The sequence below is a fragment of the Salmo salar genome, chromosome ssa01 (assembly GCF_905237065.1).
Source record: "Salmo salar chromosome ssa01, Ssal_v3.1, whole genome shotgun sequence".
Taxonomy (NCBI): Eukaryota; Metazoa; Chordata; class Actinopteri; order Salmoniformes; family Salmonidae; genus Salmo; species Salmo salar.
The window spans coordinates 147,989,610-148,007,301 of record NC_059442.1 but is presented as its reverse complement, the minus strand read 5'-3'; the positions used below and the strand labels follow the sequence as shown (position 1 = coordinate 148,007,301).

General features: G+C 42.1%; 1 protein-coding gene across 6 annotated transcripts; it reads right to left on the bottom strand.

Moving 5' to 3' along the window:
* Positions 1-1,908: 1,908 nt before the first annotated feature.
* On the bottom strand, positions 1,909-13,812 carry srek1 (splicing regulatory glutamine/lysine-rich protein 1). 6 transcript variants are annotated; one of them, XM_045691903.1, is made up of 13 exons: positions 13,534-13,706; positions 13,201-13,334; positions 11,279-12,319; positions 10,768-10,898; positions 10,150-10,338; positions 9,477-9,655; positions 8,983-9,116; positions 8,564-8,678; positions 8,374-8,463; positions 7,881-8,024; positions 5,463-5,534; positions 5,124-5,250; positions 1,909-2,863 (listed from the first exon to the last, which is right to left on the bottom strand). In XM_045691903.1, the coding sequence occupies exons 3-13, from the start codon at positions 11,307-11,309 to the stop codon at positions 2,702-2,704; spliced, it is 1,374 nt and encodes a 457-aa protein (XP_045547859.1). In that variant the 5' UTR covers positions 11,310-12,319; positions 13,201-13,334; positions 13,534-13,706; the 3' UTR covers positions 1,909-2,701. The 6 variants fall into 6 exon arrangements, with proteins under 6 accessions (XP_045547859.1, XP_013992638.1, XP_045547854.1 ...); XM_014137163.2 differs by lacking the exon at positions 11,279-12,319 and having other exon boundaries at positions 13,534-13,812; XM_045691898.1 differs by having other exon boundaries at positions 10,768-12,319; positions 13,608-13,793.
* Positions 13,813-17,692: the final 3,880 nt, after the last annotated feature.

The following is a 17,692-nucleotide window of genomic DNA, read 5'->3' as shown; positions in this document are numbered from 1 at the left end:
AAATGTTTGCATAAGTATTCAGACCCTTTGTTAAGAGACTCAAAATTGAGCTCAGGTGCATCCTGTTTCCATTGATCATCCTTCAGATGTTTCTACAACTTGGAGTCCACCCATGATAAATTCAACTGGTTGGACATGATTTGGAAAGGCACACATCTGTCTATATAAAGGTCCCACAGTTGACAGTGCATGTCAGAGCAAAAACCAAGCCATGAGGTTGAAGGAATTGTCTGTAGAGCTCCGAGACAGGACTATGACGAGGCACAGATCTGGGGAAGGGTACCAACATTTTTTTGCCGCATTGAAGGTCCCCAAGAACAGTGGCCTCCATCATTCTTAAAATGGTAGAAGTTTGGACCTGGCCGCCCAGCCAAACTGAGCAATCAGGGGAGAAAGGCCTTGGCCAAGGGAGTGACCTAGAACCCGATGGTCACTCTGACAGAGCTCCAGAGTTCCTCTGTGGAGATAGGAGAACCTTCCACAAAGACGAACATCTCTGCAGCACTCCACCAATCAGGCCTTTATGGTAGAGTGGCCAGACGGAACCTACTCCTCAGTAAAAGCCCCGACAGCCCACTTGGAGTTTGCCAAAAGGCACCTAAAGGACTCAAGACCATGAGAAACAAGATTCTCTGGTCTGATGAAACCAGGATTGAACTCTTTGGCCTGAATGCCAAGCGTCACATCTGGAGGAAAACTGACACCATCCCTAAGATGAAGCATGGTGGTGGCAGCATCATACTATGTGGATGTTTTTCAGCGGCAGGGAGACTAGTCAGGATCGAGGCAAAGATGAACAGAGCAAAGTACAGAGCAATCCTTGATGAAAAGTGCTGTGGAGCAGGTTAAGACCTCAGACTGGTGCAAAGGTTCATCTTCCAACAGGACAATGACCCTAAGCACACAGCCAAGACAACACAGGAGTGGCTTTGGGACAAGTCTCTGAATGTCTTTGAGAGGCCTAGCCAGAGCCCGAACCCGATCAAACATCTCTGGAGAGACTTGAAAATAGCTGTGCAGCAACACTCCCCATCCAACCTGACAGAGCTTGAGAGGATCAGCAGAGAAGAATGGGAGAAACTCCCCAAATACAGGTGTGCCAACTTGTAGCGTCATACCCATGAAGTCTCGAGGCTGTAATCGCTGCCAAAGCTGCTTCAACAAAGTACTGAGTAAAGGGTCTAAAAAATTATAAATTAGCAACATTTTCCAAAAACCTATTTTTGCTATGTCATTATGGGGTATTGTGGGTAGATTGCTGAGAAAAAAAAAGTATTTAATTAATTTTAGAATAATGCAGTAACGTAACAAAATGTGGAAAAAGTCAAGGGGTCTGAATACTTTCCAAATGCATTATATGAATATAAAAAATACATTCTTTACACAATCCTTTCAAATGTCAGTCATGAATGTTGTGGATTGTTATATATATTTTTTTACCCTTCATTAAGACAATGTAAATGATAAAACCGCAGACCAATGCCTTATGTATCTCTTAACTCTGCAAAAATTAGGTCCTTCAATCCAAAGCATAGATACTGTATACGTAAACACCATTTGGTGTGGAGAAAACCATGTTCACTCACTCCTGAATCAACTTGTACTACATACATACTCACTGCAACACATACATAGCTTTGATAAAAACCCTGGTTCAAAAGAAAATACTGCTGATAAATTGGAGCCAAATTGAACACTTTGTACTGCAGGGTTCCCCATGGCCACTGGGTTCATAGAAAACACTGGAATCCATCACCACCAAACGAACGCAAAACTACAAATATAATTTAGGATTGGTAAAACTGAGATTTTATGAATATTACGCTTGCTGTTTGTATCCAAGACAACACCACTCATATCCAACAACCTTTCCCGCTTGCTTAAGCAGAATACCAACACGTCTTCATCTTGCATCTCAATAACTTCATAAAGTTTATTAGTGTATTTTTGTACAATTTCAGTCTAGGCACTTTGACTTGTCTGCCAGGAAATTGTTAAGTCATTCCTGTGTGTCAAGCAAGTTGAACCTCTGTATAATGTAGGGTTGGCATGCTGAACCATGAAGCTGGTTGAAGCCTTGAGAAAGGCCTTTCTAACAGCAACAGACACTAGACATCTTGCATTATAAGATCTTCCACATAATATTACTTTATAGAAATATTGATTTTCTAATAATTTGTAAATAACAGCATTTCTTACATTGGGTGCAACTAAGATAGTGCGCAAACAGAGACCTTGCATCTAGTATTAACCAAAATAGATTAAGTGTTGCACGATAGCACAAACACCAACATAACCAAGAAACAGGAAATCAACCACAAGCATGTTATGTTCAACACAGTTCTTACTGTAGGAAAAGCACACATTCTCCACATCTATAAAAACAAGCTGTGCACGTTAAGGTCTATTTTCAATATGAATATCATGTGACAACAGATTCACAGCAATGGGCATAGGGGGTCAGCATTCTCTTACATAGTCTTACACTAAATACACACACCAAGAAACTGGAACTAGGAAAATAATCAGATAACATCTGTTGGTTTTTGGCACACTTGTGCCAACCTGGGGAACAGGAAGGGGTGTGTGTGTGTGTGTGTGTGTGTGTGTGTGTGTGTATGTTATACCAAGGTAAAGATCACAGGAGCTGGATACATAGTGGACTGTCTCGTTCCCATGGTTCTGCATGGTTTCACACCCATCACTCAGTGCTGTCGGCGAGCGAAGCCGCATCATCCTCTGTGTTTGTGTTGTAGCTGCCGTTGTGCTGGACGCAGGGTGATGTCAAACCCTCGCTTGGTGTGGCCGACCCCTCCCTGTCACTCTGGTAGTCCTTCTCCTCCCTGTCGTAGTCCCTTTCCACCTGATCAAAGGATCACATTCAAAATTACATTTGAATTTCAAATAGAGCAGGCCTTACTATACTAGGTGGATCAACAGAAAACACTAGGGCCACAGTGAAAACATTTGAGAGCTAAGGTTACTGACTACAGGACCTCATGTCACTGTACTTTAGTTTTATTTATTCTTTGTTTAACCAGGGATGTCACATTATTGTTTGTTTAACCAGGAAAGCCACATTATGCTTAATTTAACCAGGGAAGTCACATGGAGATTGATATCTATATTTCAAGTACGCCCTGGCCAAGAAAACAGTACATTTAGTCACACACACACACACACACACACACAAAAAAACAGTGCATTCGGAAAGTATTCAGACCACTTGACTTTTTCCATATTGTTACGTTACAGCCTTATTCTAAAATGTATTAAATTGTTATTTTCCCTCAATACACACACACACACACAACCCCATAATGACAAAGCAAAAACTTTTTGTTTTACTTTAGCAAAGATATTACAAACAGAACATTTAAATATCACATTTACATAAGTATTCAGACCCTTTACTATCATCAAGAGCTCTGATGAAACTGGCTCTCATGAGGACCACCACAGGAAAGGAAGACCCAGAGTTACCTCTGCTGCAGATGATAAGTTCATTAGAATTACGAGCCTCAGAAATTGCAGCCCAAATAAATGCTTCACAGAGTTCAAGTAACAGACACATCAACTGTTCAGAAGAGACTGCATGAAATCAGGCTGCAAAGAAACCACTACTAAAGGACAGCAATAAGAAGAGATTTTCTTGGGCCAAGAAACACGAGCAATGGACATTAGGTGGAAATCGGTCCTTTGGTCTGACGAGTCCAAATTTGAAAATGTTGGTTCCAACCGCTGTGTCTTTATGAGACGCAGAGCAGGTGAACGGAAGCACAGAGGTGGTGGTGTGATGGTGCTTTGCTAGTGACACGGTCTGTGCTTTTTTCAACAGGTCAATAACCCAACACACCTCCAGGCTGTGTAAGGGCTATTTTACCAAGGAGGAGAGTGATGGAGTGCTGCATCAGATGACCTGGCTTCCACAATCACCCAACCTCAACCCAATTGAGATGGTTTGGGATGAGTTGGGCCACAGAGTGAAAGAAAAGCAGCCAACAAGCGCTCAGCATATGTGGGAACTCCTTCAAGACTGTTGAAAAGCATTCCAGGTGAAGCTAGTTGAGAGAATGCCAAGAGTGTGCAAAGCTGTCGTCAAGGCAAATGATGGCTACTTTGAAGAAACTCAAATATAAAATATAATTTTGATTTGTTTAACACTATTTTGAAAAACCCTTGAATGAGTAGGTGCGTCTAAACTTATGAATGGTACTGTATGTAAAAACAAATGTAGGTTATTATTTTTAATAAATTTGCTAACAAAAAAAATAATACTGTTTTCGTTTTTGTCATTATGGGGTAATGTGTGTAGATTGATGAGGGAAAAAAATTATTTTATCCATTTTACAGTAAGGCTGTAATGTAACAAAATGTGGAAAAAGTGAAGGGGTCTGAATACTTTCCGAATGAACTGTACAACGCAAATTGTCATGTAAAAACAGTGCAATCATTTGTCATAAAGAGTATAGAAAGAGCAGGAGTCATGGTAAAAACAACATTCTAGTGTGATTAAATCCTCAATTGTAATACAATTTTTGCAGAGTTACAGGATGATGGTGCAGCATGTCTAAAAGCTCTCTTGCCAAACTCAGTCCTTACCTTTCAGTTTGCCTCACCTCAGACTATTGATCTAAACTACTCTATTGTACACCACATACTTTTTCTTGGTATTTCATACCTAAATTTAACACTAAAAACTACAAAGGGATATTGCAGGAAAGAATGGGCAAGGCCCAAAATCTCAAAACTAGAATACAGCTATGCGCAACATTGTTCATACTACACACACACACTGTACAAAACACTTGCAGTGGCAAGTTCCCCATGGTTGAAAGTCACCAAAGTTTACTGTGAGGAACCCCTAGTAAGCTGTCTGCAGATTGTTATCAATTCTGAAGAGTGGAGTTTCAGAGATTTGATCTTTAGTGCAGTCAGTGAGAAGTAGGCCAGTGTTTTCCGAGACAGGCTTGGCGACGTGCAGATATTACGATAATTATAGTGATAAGAACATTACCCCAAAGGACAACGATTATAGACACAAATACAGTCAACTTCTGACAAGTGCACTTACGGTCAGGAATGGATTCAGAAGTCACCAACTATAGCATTAGTCTTCTCACCTTCATAGGTTTGGCCTTGAGCTCCATCTTCTCTTTATCTCTGCTGCTCTTCTTCCTGGAGTTGGAACTCTCCCTCTTTTCCCTGCTGCCATCCCTTGCTTTCTCCCTCTTCTTGTCTTTCCTCCCTCTGCAAATGTAAAAGTCAACACAACCCTTAATGATCGACAGAGTAATGTCGTCCAAAGTCTTGTTTGAGCAAATCTTCCAGAGACCACCATAATGCAAGATTTAAGTTACACATGTGTATCTCAAGTTAGGATTCCCACCCTATGGGCTTGGTTGTGGTGGTGCTGATTGTTGTGTTGAATAGTCCCGTTGTACTAGATTGTTTTAATGTACCTCTTTGGTGAGGGAGACCTGGCTTTCCTTCTGGGACTCCTAGAACGATCCCTGCTCTTCCTTCTGTGGCCCCTGAAAATTATTTACACCAACATTTCTTAATATTAACTGGGAGTTTTAGTCAATATCGAGAGCTCTCAGACAGGCCTATGGATTTTATTATTGTGTGTACATCAGTTCAGTCCTCAATTTATATAGTGTGTTAGCTGAACAAATAGGTCTATTTCATCAACACGCCCAACCCTAATTTAAGATGTGTGCTTAACTATAAATCAATTAGAAAGGACTCAGCTTGATATACTATATACACTCAGTGGCCAGCTTATTATGTACACCTCCATAACAGCCTGAATTCTTCAGTGCATGGATTCCACAAGGTGTGGCGTTCAAACGTTGCTCTATTGGTATCAAGGGACCTAACATGTGCCAGGAAAACATTCCCCACACCATTACACCACCTCCACCAGCCTGTACAGTAGACACCAGGCAGGATGGGGCCATGGACTCATGCTGCTTACGCCAAATCCTGACTCTGTCATCAGCATGACGCTACAGGAACCTGGATTCGTCAGTCCAGGCAAAGTTTTTCCACTCCTCAATTGTCCAGTGTTGGTGATCGTGTGCCCATAGCTGATAGGAGTGGAACCATGTGTGGTCTGCTGCAATAGCCCATCAGTGACAAGGACTGATGAGTTCTGCAATCCGAGATGCTGTTCTGCACACCACTGTTGTACTGCACCATTATTTGACTATTTGTGGCCCGTTTGTTAGCTTGCACAATTCTTGCCATTCTCCTTCGACCTCTCATCAACGAGCTGGACTGGCGCTTACTGGATGTTTTCTGTTTGTTGCATCATGTACAGTAAACACTTGACACTGAGTGCAGTTACATGCACACAATAGCCAGATGAATATAATAATTAGATTCAAACGTTTACATGCTTTGAAAGAATAACAATTTCCTAATAATTCTGTTTACATGGACATCTGAGGAAGGCAGTGATGCCAAAACGTTGGTAGATACCCATTAAATTGCTGGGAGATTATACATGGAGTGTGCGACTTTTTTTATTTTGATAGTTTTAGTTAATTCACCGTTAGTCAGCAACTCCACACAAACTATTATTCCCAGCTCATGTTTTTTTAATCTACCGTAATTTCCGGACTATAAGCCGCAACTTTTTTCCCACGCTTTGAACCTCGCGGCTTAAACAACGACGCAGCTAATATATGGATTTTTCCCACTTTCAAATTTTTTGCTCCAAAAAAACACATTCTGTGACGTGCTCAGTTTTTTGGCGGCATGAAGCTTTCATTAGACCAATGAAATTGCCGAACGGGTTAAGGTCAAATAACTTTTTTGTTTACCGTTTAGATGAAATCGAGCGCTCTCAAACTTCCCATCATTCTGATTACAGTAGTCATTTTGTCACCCTCATCATGGCAAAGACACAGAGCAATGCATATGATGCAGCTTTCAAGTTGAAGGCGATTGATCTGGCTGTTGGAAAAGGAAATAGAGCTGCTGCACGGGAGCTTGGTCTTAATGAGTCGATGATAAGACGTTGGAAACAGCAGCGCGAGGAATTGACTCAGTGCAAAAAGACAACTAAAGCTTACTGCTAATTTTTTATTTTTTGTTACAAGCCGTGTTTCGTTAAAGCCTATTTATTTTTGTTACAAGCCGTGTTTCGTTAAAGCCTATTTATTTTTGTTACAAGCCGTGTTTCGTTAAAGCCTGTGTAAAGTTCATTTGTTTCAATGTACCGGTAGGCACCTGCGGCTTATAAATTCAGTGGGTGCGGCTTATATTCAGGTGCGCTCAATAGTCTGGAAATTACGGTACATGGACACATCTGAAATCAGGCTACCTGATGGCACTCTGAAAATGCAGAAAAATCACCAACCAAAACAAACGTTCTACCACAGTGAGCATTTTATTTTTGGGAAGGATATTTGATTCTTAATTCGAACATATAAAGTTTGCATGTGAAAACAACTTCTACATTCAGTTGTTCTGAACACACTTTACTCGTGCTAAAGAGGGAGGCTCGTTCGGCTGCTGCTAGCACATGCACAGAACAAATACACAGCTGGAATGCCGATTAACGTGTTTACATGTTCTTTTCATGCACTGGGGTGAAAAGCTCAGGAGGCTGGTCGTCTGAGATACTGGAACCAGCGCGCCAGGCACCGATGATCATACCACGCTCAGAGTCGCTTAGGTCACTTGTTTTGTCCATTCTAACGTTCAATCCAACAGTTACAATGCCCGTCTGCCTGCTTTATATAACAAGCCAGGGCCGCATGACTCACTGTCTGTAGAAGTGAACCATTTTTTGTGAAAGGGGTGGTGTACCTAATAAACTGACAACTGAGTACATTCAGGAAGCATGTATAGTATGGTGTTCTGCTTACCTGCTCGTGCTCCTGGACCTTCGGGATGCACTGTAGCTTTTTGGAGGTGTTTTGGCCTTTTTCTCCCTCTGCCTCCTATCCTCTATAACCCGAGATATATCCTCCTTTCCTCTCGTTCTCTGCTCCCTCTCTTTCCGCCTGTCCCTGCAGTACACCAGAAAGTGTGTCACTCCCTCCTTTCCTAGATGCCTTTGATCTGCAAGCTGGTACAATCCATGACAGAGAGACTGGAGCCTAGTGATTCAATGAGTAAACTCAACATCATACTGGCACTGCTGCTAAAACACAGTCCTCTAAGTATTTACCAAATGTTGGGTTCTGGCTTAAAGCTAAAGAAACAAAGAATGCACGCCATTTAAGGTGATGTGCAGACTAACAACATAATATAAACTATACACATTTTGGCTTGAATGAATGCCATCCTCATGACTAAAGATTTCCTTAACAGCTTTATTTTATTTACAAAAGCCTTCAGGCTTATCTGTAGTTCTACCGTGATCTGGAACGCGAAAGTCTCTTGTGGATGCCCCGAGAGACGTGGGACTCGCTGACCTTGGGCCGCGACCTCTGAGAGAGCCTGCTTCTGGAGACGAGAAAGCAAAAAAGGGGAGAATTTACATTATTAGACCAAATCAAGTTCACTTTATTTGCATGTGAGAGGAATTCTCAATCCCGGACCGTACCTGTGCCTAGAACGGGACCGCTTCCTCCTCGTTCTCGAGCGGGAATGCGATCGTGACCGTGTTCTGGATCTCCTGGAACGTCGGGAGTGACTGGATGAGCGTTTCTTCACCTCCTCTGTAACAGGAAGTGATTGGTCAGACTAATCATACCATCAGACCAATCTATGTCTGTGAAAGACATCATGTGATGTTGAAACGTCACTCCTGTATCTATTCCTATACCTGTATTTCCATCTGCAGTAAAGCCTGAGCATTTTTATTGATGACTAAATCTGTGCCTACCTTTGAGCTGTGCTTTTAAATAAATCCAATTTAGGATGCATTTGGCTTGGGCATAATCCTTTTCATACCATCCAACCATTTTCACATGAAAAAAGCTACAAAGGTACCCGTGAGGATGACAGTGGTTGACCTCTGACCTGGCTCTACTATGATGGCGGCGATGGTGGACTGGGCCTCTCTGACCCTCTTCATTACATCCTCCAGCTCCTTGGCTGCAGCCTGAGGAGTCAGCTCTGGGGGCTTCACAATGGCGTTGTTGGAATGATTAATCCTGACCAAAACACAACGTTATATCACATTAACGCAACTTAGTGAACATCAAGTCACAACACAGAAAGGAAAATCATCACAGACATGGAAAACTATTCACTTAAGAGGCATAAGACTTTCAATCGCTACGTTTGTCGATTCCAAAGACAGCACAGTATTGAGTAATGTGCAGTTGTACTACCACAAAAAATGTCAACAGGTAATTTAATTTGAATTTGGAGAGAAGCACAAGCATCACAAACAATATTCCACAATAACAGTGACCAGGGTAACACATAGGTGTATCCCCAGTAATACTATTTTGAGACGAGATACACAACATACAACGTTTTCTATAGAAGAAAAACGTTATGAGACTTACTTCAAGGGTCTGTCTCCGAACATGACTCCGTTAAAGGTCAGTGCTCTGGACACTGAATCCTGGTCGGCAAACTCCACGAAGGCGAAGCGTGTGGGCTGCGTCTCGTCCCCCGCCATGCGCACAAACTTTACGTCGCCCACCTGCTTAAAGAATTCCAGCAGCTGCTCTGCAGTAGTGGTCTATGCAGGGAGAAGAGAGCACATTTTAACATTAATGCAATAAGATACAGAATCTTAATGTGATTCTGTATTTTATTGATGTGAATTTGTAACGTATTCAACGTTAAAAAATGCTTCTAAAGCCTTAAAAATGTCAGACTTGGTTTGCCCCATTGTAAAATTGATCAACCCCTACAAAAAATATCCATTAATTATAATCCATTTAATAATTCAAATTTCCTGTTGCAGCAGAATAATTTTCCTACTGTAGCAAACTGGCTCAAATTAAGATCTTACATCTGTAACTGTCATAAGATTATGGTATCATCCTATGACAGATGATAACCCTTCAACTATAAAAAAAATTATAAAAAAAACACAGAAAGAGCTTCATCCAAGTGCAAAACCCTAACTTGACTTTTGCGCTTAAATCATGCATTCATGTCAATGGGAAATATATATGAAAATGTGAATAGCAGTCACAGAACTTCAGTTAGTCTTAGGGTCCCTGTTACCTGCGAGTTGAGGTTGCCAACGTAGACAGTCCTTCTGATCTCGTTCACCTTGGAGGGATCCACGTTCCCCATGAGGGGGGGCTGGGCGGAGGACGACACCCCACCTCCTCCAGTCACAGCCAGGGCCGACACTGCAGGGTCCAGGGCAGCCGGCAATGCCGCCAGGCTCACTATAGGGACACTCAGCTGCTGCAGTAACACAAACAGAGAAAGGTTTACTAGGCAGATGGAGAGGTGGAATAAAAGATTGAGAGATTTTCAGGTAAGATGTATCGCACATAGAAACAGTTTGAAGATATCTTTAGGTTTGATTGCCATTTGTTCCCTTCTGAAAATAAAAGGCCCAAATGTTAATAAATATGTCTGTGGTAAAGCAATACACCTCCTACTGATAGAAAATTGTACAGCACAGTGTTTCTCAATCTTTTAATGTACCAGAGGCTTGGCTAGCTATGGCACTTCTTGGAAGACTACTTATATTAAAACTAACACTTGAGAACTGACTAAATATTTGTCACAACTATTCTGTGGGACCGGTCAGCAACATCCCAGAGACCAAAGTCAGTCCGTGGACTGGAAATTGAGCACTCTGGTATGGTCTATTAATCCCAAACTCACAGTCTGTATGGGGGCCGAGGTGGGAAGGGGCAGCAGGCCGGCACCTGGCATCAGGCTGGGTACAGCAGGAACAGCAGGGGGGGCAGCAGGTGCCAAAAGAGACAAGGCCTTGGCTTCTTCTGGGATCTTCCCTGTGGGACAAGGGGAGGAGTTAGAGCAGGTCATGGCAGGAAACAACCCTTCTGCGTCCTCTATGACTGCAGTATTATAGCCCCAGTATTCTAGAGAGAGAGAGAACATTCCTTCTTCATACAAAGACCTAGCTCTATTGGCTAGTTACTGAGGAGTCTAACAGAGCCGATGCTAAAAAAAGGTTGAGCATCCTCAGTGCGGTTTCCCTCTACTTCTCAAATTTACTGTAATAAGTCAGTCATTTAGCATTCAGGCTATGAACAGACAAAAATGTTAACATGACTTCTTCCTCACAAACGAAAGGAAAATCCTGATTTTTGTCCTCTTTTTTTCATAGATTCAAAAAATAATGCAGAGAACACTTTGAGGTATGGGTCACCTGTACTGGAAACATATTGGTCATGAACCATACGATAGCAAGCATGGGCGCTTTTCCCGTAGGGCGATCGTTTCGCAGTGTTGGAAAGGAGTGCAACACAAGACAACCGTTCATGATGGCTGCATCACTAATAGCACACAGAACATCAGATACAGAAAAGAAGAACATTTTTTAAGAATCTTGAGAAATTCCCAAACGTTAACCAAACTTAAAACCTAAAAACAACGGATTTGAAATCTTTCACTTTCTTTTTACTGGTTCAATCTGCCGTTCCTGAATGGAAAAGGGGAAGGGCGCAGTGGGTCTTTCAATTAATCTAGTGGCTTTGTTTTAGAGAAGAAAAAAAACTATTACAATAATTTAAGGCTTAAGGGCAAAAACAACAAAAAGTCCATGTAATCAAATTCTTATACTATCAGTATAAGCATCATGTTACCAATGTAAAATAAAAAGGTTATATTCTACTACTTATTATAAGTCAATGATATTTTCTCCTAGTGAGTTTAAGGTTTAGATGAGCCCTATATTTGAAATCCTAACCATAGACCAAGAGCAGGAGACAAAGAAAGTAAAATGTGTTAGTCATCTTCATGGCAGCCCATGTGTGATACACATTCCACCTGGGTGCCATGGCAACCTGGACAGAACTCAATCACAGACTGTGGAAGGAGAGAGAGAGAATGAGCGAAAGAAAGAGAAGAGGAGGTGAGAGAAAGAGAGGAAAAAAGAAAAACCAAAAATAATAAACGGAAAAACAATATGCTACGAATAATGCAATAGTGTAGCTAGAGTCTAGAGGGAGCAGACAAGGCAAGGGACAACATGTGAAAGTAAAAACTAAAAGAAACCAACCAAAAAAAAGAAAGAAAAGAAAGATAAATAAAAAGAGACAAGGTGTCCATCTTGGAAGGTTCAGCGGGCTTATTCTCCTTGGTCACATTCCCCCCTTGAAGGCAGCGGTGGCCCCAGCGGGGATAGTGGCTTGGAAAACAATGCCTGACTCAGGCTAGTGTAGTGTAACAGCTGGGCCAGTCTAGTCATCTGATATGCACACATAATCACACAGAAAAAACATACAAAACCAAATTAATAAACTCAGTAGCCATCCAGCACTAAGTTAACGTGGACAAAAAAGCATTTCAAGTGAGAGAATCGGTTAGATAAGGTGAGACCACTTTTATTTATTTTTTTGAGAAGCTATACGCTAAATAACGGAACAAGAGAAGGTTCTAGAAGACAGGGAGATTAAGCAAAAAAATAAAAAATAATATGAAACAAAATAAAAAGAGAGAAAAGAAGTAGTTAATTATTTAGTATGTTATTCTACCATATCCGTGAAATCACCTCCATATAACTATGCATTTTACCCATAACAATCACGTCAACCTTTGTCATGAACATCAGAATCCGAGTCAAGTGTTATTTCGCAAGAATATGGATGATGTATTGCCAGACCAGCATAAACTGTCATTGAATACAGTGAGGTGGTACTAGTCTATGATGTTACTCTAAGTGTCTGTTCCTGCTACTACAATGGGCCTTCCATGGTCCGTGCGAATGATCATGTTATTTTCATATTGTGTAAAGCCCCATGACAAAACACACTGCTTATATCTAGCTAGTTGTGACAGGTGCTTAGGATAAGTTGAGTGCTCAATGTGGATTAGGCCATCTTGGATCTGGGATACAGTGCAAGTGTGAAAGCGCATTTGTGTTCATGTGTATTCCTAATGGAATCCAACACAGCAAAACACTGGAAAGAAACACTTGCATGTACCTGCTATTTGAATGTAGGATACTAACGTTAGAATTGCAGCGGTTTCACCAACCACTAGACAACACAATTTCACAGGAAGTGTGTTGACTACACAAAACACTCATTATGTCAACATCATCACTTGAATGAACTTGGGCATACTCACCTTCTGCACATGGGACTACGATCAAAGCTCTGTCAATAAATACAGTGTTGGTTAAATGTTGCGCCACGCCAACACTGGAAGGCTCTCGATACTTTATGTAACATACTTTGGACGAGAAGGGGAGTGGTGCATTGCTGTAAGAGAACACAGACATGTATTAGGAATTACATGAATGTTGAATGAACACAGTTTACAAGTCAACGTTAGTTATACATGCCTATCTATCTACATTAAGTAAACTCCAGTAGCTAGCTGCACCAATTGTAAACGTGCGGAGTAGGCCCTTGATCCCGGGTGTTTCTTTATTAGGCATGCCGAATTGATAGCGCTTACTCCGGGGGGTAAAGACGTAACTCCTCGACGTCCCCAAGAAAGCCGAAAAGAGTGCGCATCTGCTCACTACTCACGGCAGACGACAGATTGGTGATTTGAATGACAGCGGTCCCTGGAATTCCACTCATATTTCACAATGCTTCCTCTTGAAAATGTACAGAAAATCGTATTTTACGACTATCTGAACGTTAATTCTAGAAAATGGTTACAGGGGCAGCAAAGACAGTACCACAGATAGAACAGGGAACCAGACGTTTCACCGGATGTATAAATCTGAAGCATCCGGTTGGCGTGTCCCACTCGCAACCAAATAGGCTGGTGAGGGGAAGCGGCTGTGGGGGAAAATGGAGCGAGAAGGATTTTGGACGATAGTCTGCTAATATTCTCATCAATGAAACATTTCAGTTCAATACTGTTAAGAAAACTATAATATGTTACGAAGTGGATTACGTTTTGTAGACTTTACCCTTTGCCAAAGTTTCCCAAAAAATGGCGTTGTTTAAAAGGAGTGCAAGGGCGAAATGAGCAATTGCACACACGCACTTCACAGAGTAGGCGTTCCCTAACGGAAATATGCAAATACATGCTAGAACGAGCCAATATAATCTCGCTAGCTCGTGCTTGGCTCTGGCCACCTCCTTGTTTGTTCTGCCCACTATGATTAATTTGCTCCCATTGGAAACGACAGGCTATGGTCAATCTTGGGTTAGTTTAGCAAATCTTTGCCAGTAATGCTGAAAGATCTTGATGTCTCCACCGATTGCTGTGCGAACAGCGCCTTCATGTGTCAAGGATGTCTCACATCAAGGGTCTTTTTTCAATTAGATTTCATCACCAGACTGCGTCCTCTCTCCTCTTGAAAAAAGTCACAGTTAATCGATGAGAATGAACGTGGATGGAAATGCTTTTGCTTGAAATGAGCCGGCCCTTCTCTGCTCGGGGCATCATTAGGCAAATTAAGTTTACAGGGATGCATCCCAAAATAAATGTGTAAAGTGCAAAAAAATTGTTGTGCAAGACATTTTATAGATAAAACAATAAGTAGAATATTGTTTTTAAAAGTGTATCTGTTTTTCTCTGACGAAACAAAAGCTGATTCAAAGGGGGTGTGGCAAATGTAAAAATTATTCTGCAGTAGAATACACATGAGTATCCTCGATGAAAGGTGGCTATCGAGGAGGGGAGAACACTTCCGTTTGCCTACTAACAAACTGACACACTCCTCGACCACTTATTGGTTTCGGGTCATGGAGAAGAGAGGACGGAGGAGAGATGATAGACTTTTGCCCAATGAGAAAACCCCGAGGGGAAACTTTATAATTACTAAATAAAATCTACATTGGAGACGTTTCCATGGCAAAACAAAAAAATAGGTCGCCAAGGTGGAACCAAAATATACATTTGGAAGAAGCAGGAGCTGTGCACCCTTTCTTATTTAATGGCACAGTGCACTTGCTGAAACTAGGGGGTTTTCTTGTTTGGGCAAAATACCATCCTCCGTCCTATATCCTCCATGACCCGTCCTATATCCTCCATGACCCGGAAATCAATAAGTGGTCCAGCAGTGTGTCATTTCGTTAGTAAGCAAACAGGAAGGGGGCTGGAAGGGGATAGCTTCATGTCAATATAGAAAATGGAGTATGAGTGTGTGTATCAAAAGGAAAGTATTGGGCGTGTGGAAAGGAAAGTATTGGGCGTATGGAAAGGAATGGATTTGTCAAATGCTCTGCTATAGGTTAGACCAGGGCTCTCCAACCCTGTTTCTGGAGAGCTACCCCCCTGTAGGTTTTCACTCTAACCCTAGTTGTGACTAACTTGATTCAGTTTATCAGATGTGCTAGATTAGGTTGGATCGAAAACCTACAGGACGGTAGCTAGGTTTGGAGAGCCCTGGGTTAGACGGTTTTGATTAAGCGGTGTTATGTAGCACTATATTTGATCACTCCAATATGGTATCCTTCCACGCGGCAGAATACATTCCGAGTAAGGATTTCAGAATAGTCCCGTGTCCAAGGTAGTGCTGAGGCTGCTGCTGACCCCCATAAATAGCTGCTACCGCACAACTTCCACCTCTTGCTTTTTCTCGGCACATTCCAGAGAGGATTGCTTGGTAAGAGTGCTATGTTAGAGTGTATAAGCGCAGAAGTATACCTGCAGCTATTCAATAGCTTGGAGCAGCTAGCTAGCTAGCCTCTCCATCTGGGTGGTCAGCTGTCACCCCCACTCGGTTTGACTTGTGCCATCTTGTTTGGGTTTTGTCCTTGTTTTAATTACTTGTGACAGTGTTCGAACTTGGGCAATACTCGGTTTGGTCGACCAGTATTGCGGCGGTTAGGGTTTTTCTTAAGCCGGATGTACACTACAGAATTTTGGCCCTGATTTAGCTGTCCCAGACAAGTTTTTGAGATCCCATGTTGTTGCCTACTTGGGACGCGTAGCCATCAATGACGCTCGTTTAATGTGAGCGGGTCAGAAACGCAATCTGGGGCTACCGATCCGGTCTTTGAGCAGTCCCAGACGTCCCGATATTTTCAAACATGTTTGATGTTATCGGCACAAAATCTGCAATGCTCTTGTAGTGTGAGATGTGCAACGACAAGTTTTGAGAATGTGATCAGCAATAGCCAATGAGAGCTCACCAGAGAAGAAGCCAGTGAGATGATGACGATGTTTCTCATCCCCTAGAATGTGTAGGAGCGATGACTACTAGTATGCGTTTGTACTTGCCTTTAACCAAGAGCCACAGAGTAAAATTGTTATAGCTCTGAAGTTCACAAGCAATGCTATTCAATTCATTATGTTGGCTCGAAATTTCAATTCCTTTGAGACTGCTTTGAGCCACAGCTTATTCTAGCTAATTTTAACAATCTAATCACATTGTTTTCGCGAGACAGCGTGGTGGTATGGAGAATCCTCACGACCAAGTAAAGAATCTTAGTGTGTGACAGACACCCTGTCTGTCCCAGATTGTTTAGTGTGCGCACCACTATGTTGGCAAGACAAAAAAATACAGGAAAGATGGTTGTTTCATGTGAGCGGCTCAGTGAGTGTGGAGAACGCATAAAACATTATATTTGAGAAGCATTCCAGTAAATGCTGTACTGTCACTTCAGATGCCGGATTGACCATGCAGAGCATTTTAAAGGCACCACACCCATATTTTTTAACAATGTGGAGGGCTCCGCATTGACATGATTGGTTGATGGTTGGTGGCAATGGTAGGTCCTGTATAAACACAAACTCACTTCCTTGAGAACTTCCTTCACAATAGCTCTGCTCAACTGCTCTGCGAAGTGCAAGAAGTATGAATACCATGACTCATGCAGAGGCCGTATTGTCATAAATGCTGTATGGCCAATGCAGAACCCGGATTGACCATGCAGAGCCTTTAGGTGTTGCAACGCACACCAAGATTTCATCTTTCACAGGGCACAGAAATCTCGCCTAGACTCCTGTGTGTTCAACCGTGATCCAACTATGCAAAATAGCTAGCTTAATGAGAGGTGACCATTGCAGGACTGAGCACAATTATAAACACACTTTCTTTTAAGTCCTGCCAACCTCAAACCCCATGTATAAAGCAAGAAATAAGCTATAAACGTGGTGTCAGTTACAGCCGACCCACACGTGTGAAGCAAGAAATAAACTATAAGCATGTTTGAGTTACAATGCCCTGCCCCTTCACGGTCAAGCAGTTCACACTCCAGTCATGTCTCCTCTCCTTTAGATAGTGTATGAGACAATGGCTGATACTGTAGGTCTGTAGTAATCTTTACTATTATACAGTATTGCACAGTGTTTACTATAGACATAGTATATTACACTGTTGGCAGAATTTTTTCCACTAGGAAAAGCTACAGCCATTCATGTCTTTTCCTTCAGATAGTGTTTGAGACAAAGGCTGATACTGTATATCTCAATGCAAATAGTATGGGTAGCCATTTGATTAGCTGTTCAGAAGTCTTATGGCTTGGGGCTTTAAGAAGCCTTTTGGGCCTAGACTTGGTGCTTTGGTACCGCTTGCCGTGCGGTAGCAGAGAGAACAGTCTATGACTAGGGTGGCTGGAGTCTTTGGCAAATTTTAGGGCCTTCCTCTGACACCGCCTGGTTTACAGGTCCTGGATGGCAGGAAGTTTGGCCCCAGTGATGTACTGGGCCG

Coding starts and splice junctions, on each gene's coding strand:
- srek1 (XM_014137163.2), bottom strand. CDS start 13,661: ATGAGTGGAATTCCAGGGACCGCTGTCATTCAAATCACCAATCTGTCG. Junction 9,656..10,149: donor TTGGCAACCTCAACTCGCAG/GTAACAGGGACC, acceptor CTCCCTGCATAG/ACCACTACTGCAGAGCAGCT. Junction 2,864..5,123: donor TCAAGGCCAAACCTATGAAG/GTGAGAAGACTA, acceptor TCCTTTGATCAG/GTGGAAAGGGACTACGACAG.